The 14,022-nt window shown below is 46.5% G+C and overlaps 1 protein-coding gene across 1 annotated transcript in view; it reads right to left on the bottom strand.

Moving 5' to 3' along the window:
* The window catches only part of LOC144938607 (dual specificity tyrosine-phosphorylation-regulated kinase 4-like), a 95,128-nt gene extending 88,711 nt beyond the window's left edge, over positions 1–6,417 (bottom strand). The window contains exons 1-3 of the mRNA XM_078866595.1: positions 6,263–6,417; positions 2,325–2,379; positions 1,454–1,553 (exon numbers count right to left, since the gene is read on the bottom strand). Coding sequence (XP_078722721.1) covers positions 1,454–1,553; positions 2,325–2,379; positions 6,263–6,417 — 310 coding nt within the window. The remainder of the gene's footprint in view (positions 1–1,453; positions 1,554–2,324; positions 2,380–6,262) is intronic.
* Positions 6,418–14,022: the final 7,605 nt, after the last annotated feature.

The raw sequence follows: 14,022 nt of genomic DNA, 5'->3' as shown, positions 1-14,022 counted from the left end.
CTTTTATTAATTTTAATTTTTTACCTACGTGACTTTACCGAAAAAAACTTAAGAATATGAATCCTTGCAGTCACGAAAGCTTCAAATCTAGAATTATAGAAGTCTAGTTTATAGCATTGTTGTAACGCAGCACAGGACAGAGTAGCACAACACTGTGGTTGTTTCTCTCTCTCTCCCCCCTCCTCCCTTCCGAGCATAGATGGACTCGTCCGTCTGAACAACGCTTGCTGCTTTCCGTGGTGCTAACGTTAAGGAAAAAACGCTACTTTTTTCGACATAGAAGTGTAATGTATAATGACTTATTGTTAGTAGCTCAGCTTATTAGAAAGTATATTGAGCTTATTGATTATATTGATGTAGTTTATATTAAAGTTTTTTTATCAGTTTACTATATGGTAGTCATTTTTTTGTGTAGTATATACCCAGTTACTTAATGTTAATAGCTCAGCTTATTGGAGAGTACATTGAGTACATTGATTATATTGATGTAGTTTATATTTAGTTTTTTCACATCGGTTTATTGTATGGTAGTAGGGTATTTGCAGTTCTTTAGAAACTCCTTTTTTGTTTTCCACGTAATGCACTAGCTTGATACGCGGTGGTTTGGGCTGTTGCAGTTATTTATTATTAAAATTTTCCTCCCCTTTATTACTGCTCATCCTACATAATACACAAGCATAATATGACTTTGAGACCCCCCACCGCCTCCACATTCCACAAGGAGTGACTAACCCCATATCGGCATTTGTCATCTATATGCTAAATTCCTCCGTTGATATGTAAACTCCTTTGTCAAGGCGCTCTCCTCCTCCCACCCAGCTTAAAATACGCTGCCAAGCTTAGCAGTGTTCATCTTCTTGGTTCTTTCGGTAAAGTCACGTAGAAGGAAAATAATAAAATAATAAAAATAAAACATAATAAAATAATTCTCACGACGTTTCGGCCACAACGCAAGCAGCCGTTTTCAGACTCTGTCTACTTGACAGACCTGTTCTCCACCTGAAGACGGCTGCTTGCGTTGTGGCAGAAACGTCGTGAGAATTATTTGATTGTTTTATTTTTATTATTTTATTATTTTCCTTCTACGTGACTTTACCGAAAGAACCAAGAAGATGAATCCCTGCAGTCACGAAAGCTTTAAATCGAAACTTATCAGTGTTCATTAGGACGCTGTTTTTCCAACAGCTCTGTTCTTCACCTGAGGATGGCTGCTTGCTTTGTGGCCGAAACTTCGTGAGAATTTAATTTTATTAATGTTTAATTTTCATTATTTTATTATTTCCATTCTACGTGACTTTACCGAAAGAACCAAGAATATGTTTTTCGCTGCTGCTGTGCATTTCCAAGCGATTACAATGCTGATGATTTGATATCAGGCCACTTGGTTGAGCTGCTGCTATTTGAGCTGCTATCATTCTTAGACTTTGATGATGTTTCTGCTCCTCTCTCTCACCTTTGGGTGATTTGCTGCGGATTAATCCGGTCCCGGAGGTGAACGCACTCCACGTGGTGATAGACGGAGGCTGCCTCCCACTGGCTCCAGCTCGACTCGTCTACACACATACATATACACACACACATACACACATACATACACACACACGTACAAACACATACACACATACAAAGACCCCCCGTATAGCCTGTAACAGACTGTTGGGGCAAGTGCTGTTCGCGAGCACCTAAGAAGGCCATCACGGCACACTAGGGGGTGGGTGAGCAGCACCTTTGTCTCCACAGTGACGATGTTAACACACCACACCAGGTACTCATTTGAGGCTGAGTCGACCTAGGGGAGGCCCAGGACCGGTTCAAATAATCGTCACTGGTGTTGGCCGTGAGCGGGAATCGAACCCGGGTCGCCAGGTTCGTGGCAGAGTGCGCAAACGGCTACACTACCGCTCCCCACATACACACATACACACACATAGACAAAGGTGCAGTAGACTCGTCAACACACACACAAAGACAACGGTCCCCTTGAGGCTGTAACAAAAATGTGTTCATAGGTGTGGGTGTTTGTAAGTGTGGGTGTTCATAAGTGTGGGTAGTGTTCGTAATTGTGGGTGTTCGTAGGTGTGGGTAGTGTTCGTAAGTGTGGGTAGTGTTCGTAAGTGTGGGTGGTGTTCGTTAGTGTTGGTGTTCGTAAGTGTGGGTGGTGTTTGTAGGTGTGAGTGGTGTTCGTAAGTGAGGATGTTCGTCAGTGAGGTGCTCGTCAGTGAGGGTGTTGGTGTGGTGTTTGTAAGTGAGGGTGTTCATCAGTGTGGGTGGTGTTTGTAAGTCCTGGTGTGGTTCATATATTGAGTGAAGGGGGTCACGCATACCATGGCGCTAATTCTGAGAGTAGCGTTGTTGTGCTCCGTAAATCTCTCAGCGTCTCTGCGTGGAGAGTGGAGAGAGGGACAGAGGAGAGTCAGTGGAGGGCGATGTCACCGCTATCACAAGTGGACTCACATCGTCAACACGGACTCACACATTCACCACAAACTCACATCCTCACCACCAACCCACATCCTCACTACGGACCCACATTCTCACTACGGATCCACACACTCACTATGAACCCACATCCTCATCACGAACTTGTAACCTCACCACGAACCCGCATCCTCACTACGGACTCACACCCTCACCGAGAACCCACAACACAGACCCACACACTCACCACGAACCCGCAACACGGATCCACACACTCACCACGAACCCACAACACGGACCCACATACTCACCACGAACCCACACAGCTCACCTCGTAAAGATTTTCGATTGGATGGCTTCGGCAGAAGCCGTTCGAAAGTTGATGATGAAGATGATGAAGATGAAGCAGCTGAAGATTCAGAAGCAGCCGTCTCCTTCACACCCGTCTCAAATTCTGAAGTAACGTCACAGGTGACGTAATAGCGTGAATGACGTGACCACGCCCCCTATAGCCACGCCCCGTCGAGTGACGTCATACAACGCGACCACGCCCAACCGACAGCTTCTCCCCTGGGCACCCACCCACCACCCCCCACGTCTACTTTCGGGTCGGGGCGATTGGAGGCGGTGGCGGGAAAATCTGAATCCTATTTGGCCTTCTTCTAGGTCGACGCAGCCTGAAGGTACCTACACGGGACTCTGCGTGTGGTGAGTCTGTGGGTCTCTCTGTGTGGTGTGTTTGTGGGTCTCTGTGTGGTGAGTCTCTGTGTGGTAGTCTGTGGGTCTCTCTGTGTGGTGAGTTTGTGGGTCTCTGTGTGGTGAGTCTGTGGATCTCTGTGAGAGTCTCGGTCTCTGTGTGAGAGTCTGGGCCTGGTGCAAGAAACACAAGAATGAAACCTGCCAATGTCCCCCTCTGCTCACGTGGCATGGCACCGCAGCAACTCCTCACCCGTGTGGGCCCGTGCAGTTGCACCGCCTGCACACGCGGCAGGATACGGTCCACTGGTGGTGTGCCGCGTGCTCGTAGTTTTAGTGGACTGTATCGTCCTTGCCCGGACAGGAAATCAAAGGTAATTGTTTATAGCACGGCCTCCATGCGCGCGCATTTTGTGTTTTAGTGTCCTTGCTCCGCACATCGGATTAGCACCGTTGGCTACGTACGGTGCGAAATAAGTTCAAGTTTCTACATCCGTTAAAGGAGTCGATGATGGAAAATGTAAAATTAAAGTCTCGCGTAAGGCAGTGTGGCGATTACAGAAAGACACGCCTTTAGCTCGTGCATTTACAGTCGTCTCATGGAGACGCCACATGAAGATGCGTGAAGGGAATTTAATTTCTGACGGGGAGAAACAGCGGCAACTCGAATATGATCCATTCTTGGGAGCCTCCCTTAGGTCAGCTCGACCTTAAATGAGTGCTCGGTTCATTGCGAGTGTAGATACGGGAGACAAAGACGGATGTGTTGCTGCTTACACGGCCACTAACAGCACGCTGCTGGCCTTCATAGAGGCTCACTCACTACGCTTGATTTTCAGAGCTAAAAGTAGCGAATTGAGTCCCCGAAAGAAGATCTGAGTAGGCCATAAAATAAGCGGACAATAAACTCAGAATAGTTTTTTACGCTTCTCATCGTCAAAGCCTGTTATTGTATCATTTCAAGCAGCATTGGTTCAACACAAGCAGGTAAGAATTGTTTCAATACCACCGGGTAAATTAGTTGCTAGATGTACTATTAATGTATGAAGTTTATAGTTCAAATGTTTTAATCTAATGTCCGCGATTTTGAATTATCCGCGGCTGTCCTCCCCGTCATTAGCACGGATAATCGATAATCTACTGTACTTTATTTGCTGACGTCCAAAGAAAATCTTAAATGAATGAAAATCAGGTCGACGATTGTCATTCAATCGTAGACTTGATTGAATGAAAATCAGGTCTATCGTCATAAGTCCTTAATCTGTGATGATGACGAGGAGTCGTCGCTTTCAAATGGGAAAAGTCGACGCTGTCTTTGCGCGTCAGGTGCTGCCTTAGCACTTGTTCTGATCCCATGCCTTGGTTGGGATTTTAAATTTGTCTGTTTCCCAGTGGAGCCTGGGACGTTACACAGCCGCCCCTACCTGCTGGTGTGCGGACACGCGTCTTGTGTGGAGCATGCCTGCAGGACAAAGGCACACGCGCGGGCTGCGAGTTTGTGTGCCCGACCTGCAAGGTACAGCTACGACAACCGTATGGCCATGTTATGTGCACACGCGCGTACGAGTGTATGTGTAGTAGGTTCCAGGAGACTTGGACGACGTAGTTGGAGGCACACTTATTTATTAAGCACAAAGTACATAACAGGCCGAGATGTACAACACTCGAAGGGGTATCGGCACCTTCATCCATTTAACAGGGAGATCAACACTCTATGTCACAGCTAGCCTTACTCCTAGGTCCTCCACTACAGGGCTAGGGGAGGCTAGCTAACCCAGCTCTGGTTAAGCTGGGATTACGGCACCCCGAGTCCCCAGACCGGCTCTTACAAGAGCATCGGCTCTGGGCTCTTGGGGCCACGCCACTGGCTTGCCCTGGTCGGTCTTGAGAAGGACAGCGATCCAGGGGAGTCCCAGGGCCTATCTAGCAGGTCTTCTTGCTTCTCTGGTTAAGGCTGAACACTGAACCCCGAGCCCTCCGGCTCACCGCCTTATATAGCAACTCCCCCACTGAGGGGTGGGGCCGTGGGGGATCCCAGCGCCGTGTTAGCCCCCCATGCTAAACGGTGCGGACGTGGATGTAAGCACCTTTCGGCGTACGGGCATAACCACGCCCAGTGTGTTTGTTTGCCCTCCGTAACACCTCTACATATGTAAGGGTGTTTGTGTGTATCTGCCTGCATGTGCACAATAGTGCAGCGGTTAGCGCTACGAACCCGGCAACCCGAGTTCGATTCCCGCTCACGGCCGCCAACACCGGTGACGATTATATGAACCGGTACTGGACCTCCCCTAGGTTGACTCGGCCTCAAATAAGTACCTCGTACGGCAGGGGTGAATAAACTTTTTGCAAAGAGGGCCCAATTTGATAAAGTGAAGATGCCCGGGGGCCAATAGTTCCTTCCGACATTTTTACCACTAAAGTTACGTGAAAACACACTGTTATAAAACAATTATCATTGTCACAATTACCTTTATTTTTCAAATGACAATGTAACCAAATATAAGCCACTCAGGCAGATGTGAACAACTCTAAAAACACAATTCTGCCTTTCATTTAGTCAGATAACATTGAACAAACTGTATAGAATACCTTAAATTTCCATGAGTTAAATATATTTGCCTCATGAACATTTTAAACAGGAGTTATAAGTAATGCAAAGTGGTCTGTTATCATTAAACTTTAAAACAAGTGAATTTTGCCCTTGTCTTTTACAAGATCTTTCAGAAAGCAAGAGTTTGTTTCACATCTACAGGTACATAACATCAACAGTTATAACCAAATCTTATTCAAGAGTTTCATAAAAACAAGTGCCATAAGTCCAAGTGCATTAGTGTGCTTTAGGCTTTTCACTGTTAATAGTGACATGTTACCGTTCAAAACACTCAATTTCAGATTGATCAAGGAACAGATAACTTGCTGACACTAATGAGAAGGGTGATACTGAGATCTAGATTTCAATAAAGAGACCAGTTCTGGCTTGAGGGCAGTGGTTGAGATGCGTAAAATGCCACGCAAGTGGGAGTCACTCATCCTTGACCTCAATCGGTTCTTGTTTAAGTTCATGACTGAGAATGTTTGCTCACACAAATATGTGGAGCCGAATAAGCTCAGCATTTTCTTAGCAAATGACCGCATTTCTGGAAACCTGCTTTTGTCCAGCTGCCGGTAAAAGTTAACAAGAGAACACTGCTGGTGTTTCCCGTGGCACTCATCGTCAAACTGCAGCTCAATGAGCTCCAGCTGCAGCTGTGGAGGAGCATCATCAGGGTCCACGGAGAAGGGAGAAGAGAAAAGCAACATGTCCTTATAACTGCGAAGTCCCGAAAGCGTTTGTTAAATTCCTCAGCTGTTGCATAACGCTTCATTTGCGCACCGATGTCCTGTGGGAAACTGTCAATGACCTTTTTCAAAGCTGGGAAGTGCGCGGTGCAGGGCTCTGTTTGGGACAAGTGTCTTTGGAAAAGTTGCAGTTTGGTTCCAAAGGCCTTGATGTGAGCATATAGCTGGCTCACCACTGCATCTTTCCCTTGAAGATTAACATTCAGCGCATTTAGATGTTTCGTTATGTCAACCAAAAAAGCCAGATTTGCCAGCCATACAGGATCGGACAGTTCTTCCATTGGTTGTCTCTTCTCACCCAAAAAATGTCCAATTTCCTTTTTGAGAGAGAAAAATCGCTGCAGTGCGGACCCCCGACTTAGCGACCTCACGTCGTTGTGATATATTACGTCACCGTATTCAGCCTGGATGTCACGCAAGAACTGCTGAAACTGTCGGTGGTATAGAGCTTTAGAGGGAATATAATTTATTGCCTTTGCCACTGGTTTCATAACATCGTCAAATTTGAGATGTTTGGCGCAGAGAGCCTGCTGGTGAATGATACAGTGAAGTTTAATAGTGTTGCCTGCTTTTTCGCTGACTTTATTGCAGATCATTGTGGACAATCCACTTCGCTCACCAGCCATGGCAGGCGCACCATCGGTAATGATCCCAGAAACTTTACTCCATGGTAGTTTCATATCATCAACAGCTTCACAAACAGAAACGAATACATCTGTTCCTCTTCTTCTTCTTTAGTGCTGCCTAACGGCGTGTGCGACTTCACGATGATATTGGTCCCGGTCTGGTTTGCCCTTTAAGGCTTTTGAGGTCAAGCAGCTCCTCTGTCACGTTCATGTTGTCATCAACTCCTTTAAAAAAAATAAGTAGTTGTGCAGTGTCAGATGCATTGGTGCTTTCATCGCAGGCTAATGAGAAATCATCAAAAGCCACTCCCCTGTCCCCCAGTTGTCACTGAATATCTGACGATATGTCCTCAACTCTCCGTGCCACAGTGTTGCGTGCCAGGCAAACATTCATAAATTCTTGCTTCTTCTCGGGGCAAATGTTCTCCACCATTTTCATGACACAGTCTTTGATAAACGCACCTTCAGTAAAAGGTTTGCCATGTTTAGCTATTAACATGGCCACTTTGTAGCTGGCTTTGGTGATGTTTTCCTTTGACTCACAGGCCGGCGTGAAGAATCGCTGTTGCGATGCCAGACAGCTTGGAGTTGCCTTACTTTTTCAGCGCGGTCACTCCCTGTTAGCTTGTCGTATGTTGTAGCATGTTTAGTCTCGTAGTGTCTCTTTACGTTGAAATCCTTAAACAAGGCATCCGTCTCTTTACAAATTAGACAAACACAATTTCCTCGATTTCCAGTGAAGAAGTATTGTAACTCCCACCGCTCCTGAAAGCGGCGGCCCTCACTGTCAACTTTTTTCTTTTTTTTTTTGCAGTCGCCATGGCAGAAATGATTCGAGAAGGGTTCGCGGCACGGATGCAGAGCCAGAGAGCATTAGAATGGTGCTGCCACCGTGTGGCGGAAGGAGGAATTGCATCTTTAAAGTTTTATGATTTATTTATTCTGACAGAGCTAGTGAGCCATAAATAACACATTATAAGACTGAAGCTGCGGGCCGTATGAAATCTGACCGCGGGCCGTGATTGGCCCGCGGGCCGGACTTTGGACATGCCTGTCGTACGGTGTGTAAACACCGCCACTGGGGAGACAAAGCGGCCGGGCTTGATGTTGGCCACACACCCCCTCATGCTGTGCCGGCCTTCATAGATGCTACTCACTATGGGCTACACGGGGAATCTTTGTCTTTTCTATGTGAACGTGTCATCAAAACGCCTCCCGGCTGGTTTCGTGTGAAGCCCCCAGTGGCGTAACTGGGTGCTTCTGCAATGGATAAAACAACCTGCAAATATGAGCCAAAGATTAATTTGTTAACAGTGAAAACTAAGTTTTCCAGGAATTGTCAAATACATTTTGCAAGTGTCCAGAATGGATGAATGCGAGTCAACGACACAAGATGTCGCTTGCATCTGTCTGTGATTTGCAGTGACGAGTTTTACTCACTCTATCACGTTATCAATAGTTTTCTTGTATTTGGCAAGCAATCAGAGAGGGACAAACGGTGATGCCATCTCTTTGTACGCTTTCTCTTTTAGAAAAGGTCGCTGCTTGACATGTTAATGGTAAATTACCAAGCTGTCAGTTGAACACATAGCAGGCTTTCATCTTCTTGGTTCTTTCGATAAAGTCACGTAGAAGGGAGATAAAAAAATAATAAAAATAAAACATAATAAAATAATAAAATTCTCACGACGTTTCGGCCACAACGCAAGCATCCGTCCTCAGGTGAAGAACAGGTCTGTCGGAAAGACAGCGTCTTAATGAACACCGCCAAACTTGGCAGTGTATATTTAAGCTGGGTTAGGGGGGGAAGAGCGCCTTGACAAAGGAATTTGCATATCAACAGGAATTTAGCATATTTATGGAAAATGCAGATATGGGATTAGTAAATGCGATTGGTATTACCTTAGAGTCGCGGCATCTCTTCAGAAAGGTGAGAGACTCGATTAGCTGAACCTTCTTATCCCGGAGTTTGTTGAAGGATCTCAAAGTTATGTGGAATCCCACCCCGTAGTGGCGGTTAAATTTCGATTTAAAGCTTTCGTGACTGCAGGGATTCATCTTCTTGGTTCTTTCGGTAAAGTCACGTAGAAGGGAGATAATAAAATAATAAAAATAAAACATAATAAAATAATACAATTCTCCCTTCTACGTGACTTTACCGAAAGAACCAAGAAGATGAATCCCTGCAGTCACTAAAGCTTTAAATCGAAACATAGCAGGCTTTCATGACCAATGTTCATAAAAGAGGTTTTTGGGTTAGATTGCGTTAATATAATAAACTAACGGTAAGTACCTGGCGTTGCTCGGACAAAAAAGGCAGACACACACATGGACTTACACACAGACATCGACCCACACACATAGAAACACATCGACTTAGATACACACACACACACACATGGTTAAACCCAGGATGGATCGTTAGCAGGCCAGCCTAAATGTTTCTAACCGGCGAAGATGTTACATTAGGGGTGTGCACATTTCGCAAGCGTAGAGAAGGGAGGGAATTACCGTGGCCGAGAAGGCCTGGAGCTTCATGGGGAGTGAGAGACCAGGTAGCTTCCACACAGTGTAACGCAACTGATGAAAAGATAATGGCGCTCGACTGATTCGGAGTGAGACCTCTGCTGTTAAACCGGAGCCGGTCATGAGCACACTGGCCAGGTATGGGAATCTCTGTAATCTCTCCACAACTGCCGCATCACCAATTGTGAGTTGTGGGGGTGGATTGTCCGATGGTTCAAAATACCCAGGCAGGTGCTTAGTTTTGGTGGAGCTGATGGTAATGCCCCACCTCGTAGTGGCAAGCTCCAGGTTCAGCAGCAGCGCCTCGAACTTCTCCTCTGAGTGAGCAGCAATCACCAGAGCATCGACATACATAACATGGTTGAGCAATAGGGAGCCATCCCTTGACCGCACCTGGGCATCGATCAGCCTCCCATTGTATCTGTACTATATGGTAATTCCTGCGGTACAGCCTTTGAATGCTTCACGAACTACGTGGTCAAAAGATATATTAAATTATGTGGGAGCCAGAGGACATCCCTGTCACACCCCAAGGTGTAGAGGAAATGGCTCTGACTGACAGCCATGTAGTTTGACGCGGGGCCGCTCACCAGCATGAAGGTCCTTAAGGAACGTGAGTAAAGGGTGAGAGACTCCGAAAGCATGAAGAACAACCCAGAGGCCAGGCCTACTGATGGTATCGTAGGCCTTGAGCAGGTCAAGAGAACACATACATTCACACACACATGCACCTCCAGACACGCAAAGAAATGAACTTACACTGACTCACATGGAGCCACGCACACAAAGCGACTAACACACGCCCATGGACTGACACGCACAGACATCGACTCACGCAAACACATGCACTTAGACACACACATGGACATCCACTTTAGATACACATGGAGTTACACACACATATATTGACATACACACATACAGCGACTCACACACACACAAATCGACTCGCACACAGACATACGTGGACTCTCACACACATATGGACTAAGACACATTGCCCTACACACATACACATATGGACTGTGACACACAGACATCTACTTTAGATATGTAGTGCCATAGATGGTCAACACCGGCAGTGGTGGACAGGGCCTATCTGCAGGTACCTCGGACCCCAGGGGAGGGGCCACTGTGCCAGCCCAAGGGGGGGGGGGGCTGCTGGGGGCTCTAGGATCCTCGGCAGCTAAGCCCTCGGCGCCGGGCTCTAGGATCCCAGACAACCCAGACAGCTAAGCCCCTTGGCGCCACCAACGGGGGGCTGTGGGGTATCTGGGACCCCACACAACCCCACCCCTCGATGGGCAAGAGGGATAAAAGGGCCGCTCCCTAGCCGATCGGGGCCAGTCGCAGCTCAAGACTGTTGTATATGCCGGATTATGAAATTTTGATAAAAATAATACAATTTAAAGAAATGCAAAAAAAAATGTGCAAATCGCATAAATTATGTTAATGTATGTAATTATATGCATAACTTATGATAATCGCGGAGATAATCGTTGTAATTAATGCGGATGCTTGCAATTATGATAATGTATGCAGTTATGATAATTAAGCTTAGCTTCGTCATCCAGAGTTGTATCAATCAGGATAAAACGATTATTTGATTAAACATTTACTGATTATCTTAGTGTGTTTTATGTTATGTTAGGTCTCCAAATTCATATCTCAACGCAGGTTACAGTTCTTATGAATAAGACAGTTTTGCATGGACTTGGAAAGAAGCGCTCGAACACTTGGTGTTAAGCAATTTTAATTCTAAACAAACATGACACTCTAATATGCAAAGGCAAAAGTATACGTCAATAGATTCATCGGCAAGATTATATTTGTTAACGAAATGTTTGAGACAATGGTGGGTGGGTGCGTGTGTTTGTGGGAGAGCGTATCTGGCTCTGCTTTAATTAATTCTTCGGCGAGACTCTATGACAAAGAAACAGGTTTGACACGATATTCTCTCTGTAAACGTGTCGATTCGTAATGAGGATTTCGAGAGTTTTAGTTTGCATCGACGAATCTATTGGTCGTTTATGCGATAAGAGAAACAAGTGAAAAGGCAAGAGAAGAAAACTTCACACTTATAACCGACGGATTCTTAATCACACGATGGGCCACGATTCTCACGGCCAGCTGGTGTTCAAACTTTATAATTAGTCTTCTGATGATTGTCTAGGGTCGGTGAGAGAGGTGGATTGTCTCTTGGATAAATTATTGCATGCCCCGGGGAATGTAGATGTGTGTGTGTGTATGTGCTTCCTTGGGTTTGTGAGTGGGAGAGGTGATACGACCGACTCGGAGATTTCCTCTCGCCCGTGCGGGTTGCAGCCGCGACTTTCTCTGCTGGGAGATGAGCGGCGTCGGCGGTGGCTCGTTCTCTGTAGCTGACGGCGCGGTGGCTCGTTCTCTGTAGCTGACGGCGCGGTGGCTCGTTCTCTGTAGCTGACGGCGCGGTGGCTCGTTCTCTGTAGCTGACGGCGCGGTGGCTCGTTCTCTCTCTCCACTGCTGGATGACGAGTTGGTTCTCGTTGGTGCTGGTCGATCTGTGTGTGTGTATTAAACACACGGCGCATGCGCTGGCGCTGTCGTCCTCTTCCTCACGGCCGTTCGATCAGGCTTTCTCCACTGCTTCGTGCTCTCTGCTTTGCTCGCTTGGTCGACGCTTGGTCGACGCTTGGCGATTTCCGCCCTTTCTCCAGGTTGCTTGCTGGTTGTCGCTCTGGCGATGAACGATGCTTTTGTTCGTTGCTGGGTGGACGTTGGATGTCTTCGTTGGCTCGAGAATGATAACTGGAATCTCCGTCAGTTTCACTCGCATCTCGGCGGCTCAGTGTAGCGATTCTTCTTCGGTGGTGCAGACCTCAGCTTGTCAATGCACGTCGCTACTCCGCGAACATCGCCATTCTGGATGACGAGAGAGCTCCTTCATTGGCGGTGACGAGACGAGGTGAGGGGCTGAGCCCCGGTGGGACGCTGACTCTGGGTGGGACGCTGACCCCCGGTGGTATATCGTTGTTGGGATTGTGCCTTGGCTTATATCGGGAAAATCCACTCTGTTTTTTTCGAGTTGTTCAAAAGGCCGGAACCATATAATTATTTTTTGTTTGTGTGCGTGGACACAGCTGCGTCCGTATGTGTCGTGTGTGTGTGTCCGTGTGTGCGATTTATTGGAGGAATAAAGTTCTTTAAAGAAGCAGCTGTCCGTAATAATTCTGGAAGGAGGGGGGGGGGGTTCCTCGCGAAACGGCTTCACATATGGGTCATCAGGCTAAACCAGACTGACGATTCGTGTTCGCACCGAGATTTACAAAATCATAATCAACGTTTGGGTTTGTATTATGAATAAAATTGGTCGCGAAAGCCTACGCGTTAAGCGAGTTATATAATCCCTTCCCTCGCTCTGGGCGTTATCCTTTGTTTCACACAGCTTTAAGCTGTTCGTTTGGTTTGGAAGTTAAAATGAGCCTCATTTTACTGCTTTGTATAATTGTCATTTGATTGTAAGTGATTCAAGGTATGTTGTAGCCGTGTTCACGGTATTTCCATCGTGGTTTGATTTCTTTATGGGGAGATGTTATTTGCTCGTGTGCACAAATCTTGCTGTCCGTGCTGCGGGAAGACGAAGATGGTCCGGCTCCCTCTCCCCAGAGCACACTGCAGTCCTGCACCCATGCTTGCGCGTGTGTTTTTTATAGGGACATCTGTTGAATTCCTTTCTCGAGCCGGTTGTCCGTGGGCACCTTCCCCGCTCGCCATGAAACTTTTTATGAGGGCCATTTCCCTGCTTTGTTTGTGCCTGCTGGCCGTTCCTCTTGGGAAGACAAAGACGGCTGTGAGCCCCCTTTCCCTGGAGTGTTACATGTTGGTTAGTTATGATAGACTTCATACTTATTATTTGGTTTTGTGTTTATTCACGATTTGTGACTTAGCCTGTTATTATTTTTATCTGATATCCCGGGGCTAGGGAATTTGTTTTTGGCTTAGGAGCGACCCTGACTGCTATAATTATTCTTTGATGCTTCGGTCAGGCCGCGTAGAGAATTATTAAAGGTAAATAATATCAGTATTGAATTCACAAATGAGGACTCACGACCCCCTGGTGCAGACTGTAGTCTGGTTTTCAATTGGAGTGAGGATAGATAATGTTTGCTTAATCTTCATGGCTAAGTTGGTAACTTTGTTTAACTAATATGGCTCAAATACCCGTCTGTTTACTTCCTTGTTGCCAATTTTTTTTTTTTACTTTTAACCAAAAATAATAATAATTATGTATGTCTCGTGGCGCCTATTGCTTGTGTAGGGGTGTTACCGAGGGGCTGTTATAGAATGGGATCAGATGGGAAAGAAACACAGTGGGCGTGGCTATGTCGGTGCACGGGAAGGTGCTCCCAGCGACGTCCGCATCGGGCAGCCTGGG

This window comes from Lampetra fluviatilis, chromosome 22 (genome assembly GCF_964198595.1).
Source record: "Lampetra fluviatilis chromosome 22, kcLamFluv1.1, whole genome shotgun sequence".
Classification (NCBI taxonomy): Eukaryota; Metazoa; Chordata; class Hyperoartia; order Petromyzontiformes; family Petromyzontidae; genus Lampetra; species Lampetra fluviatilis.
The sequence above is the reverse complement of the archived record's forward strand: the minus strand, read 5'-3'. Positions and strand labels throughout refer to the sequence as shown.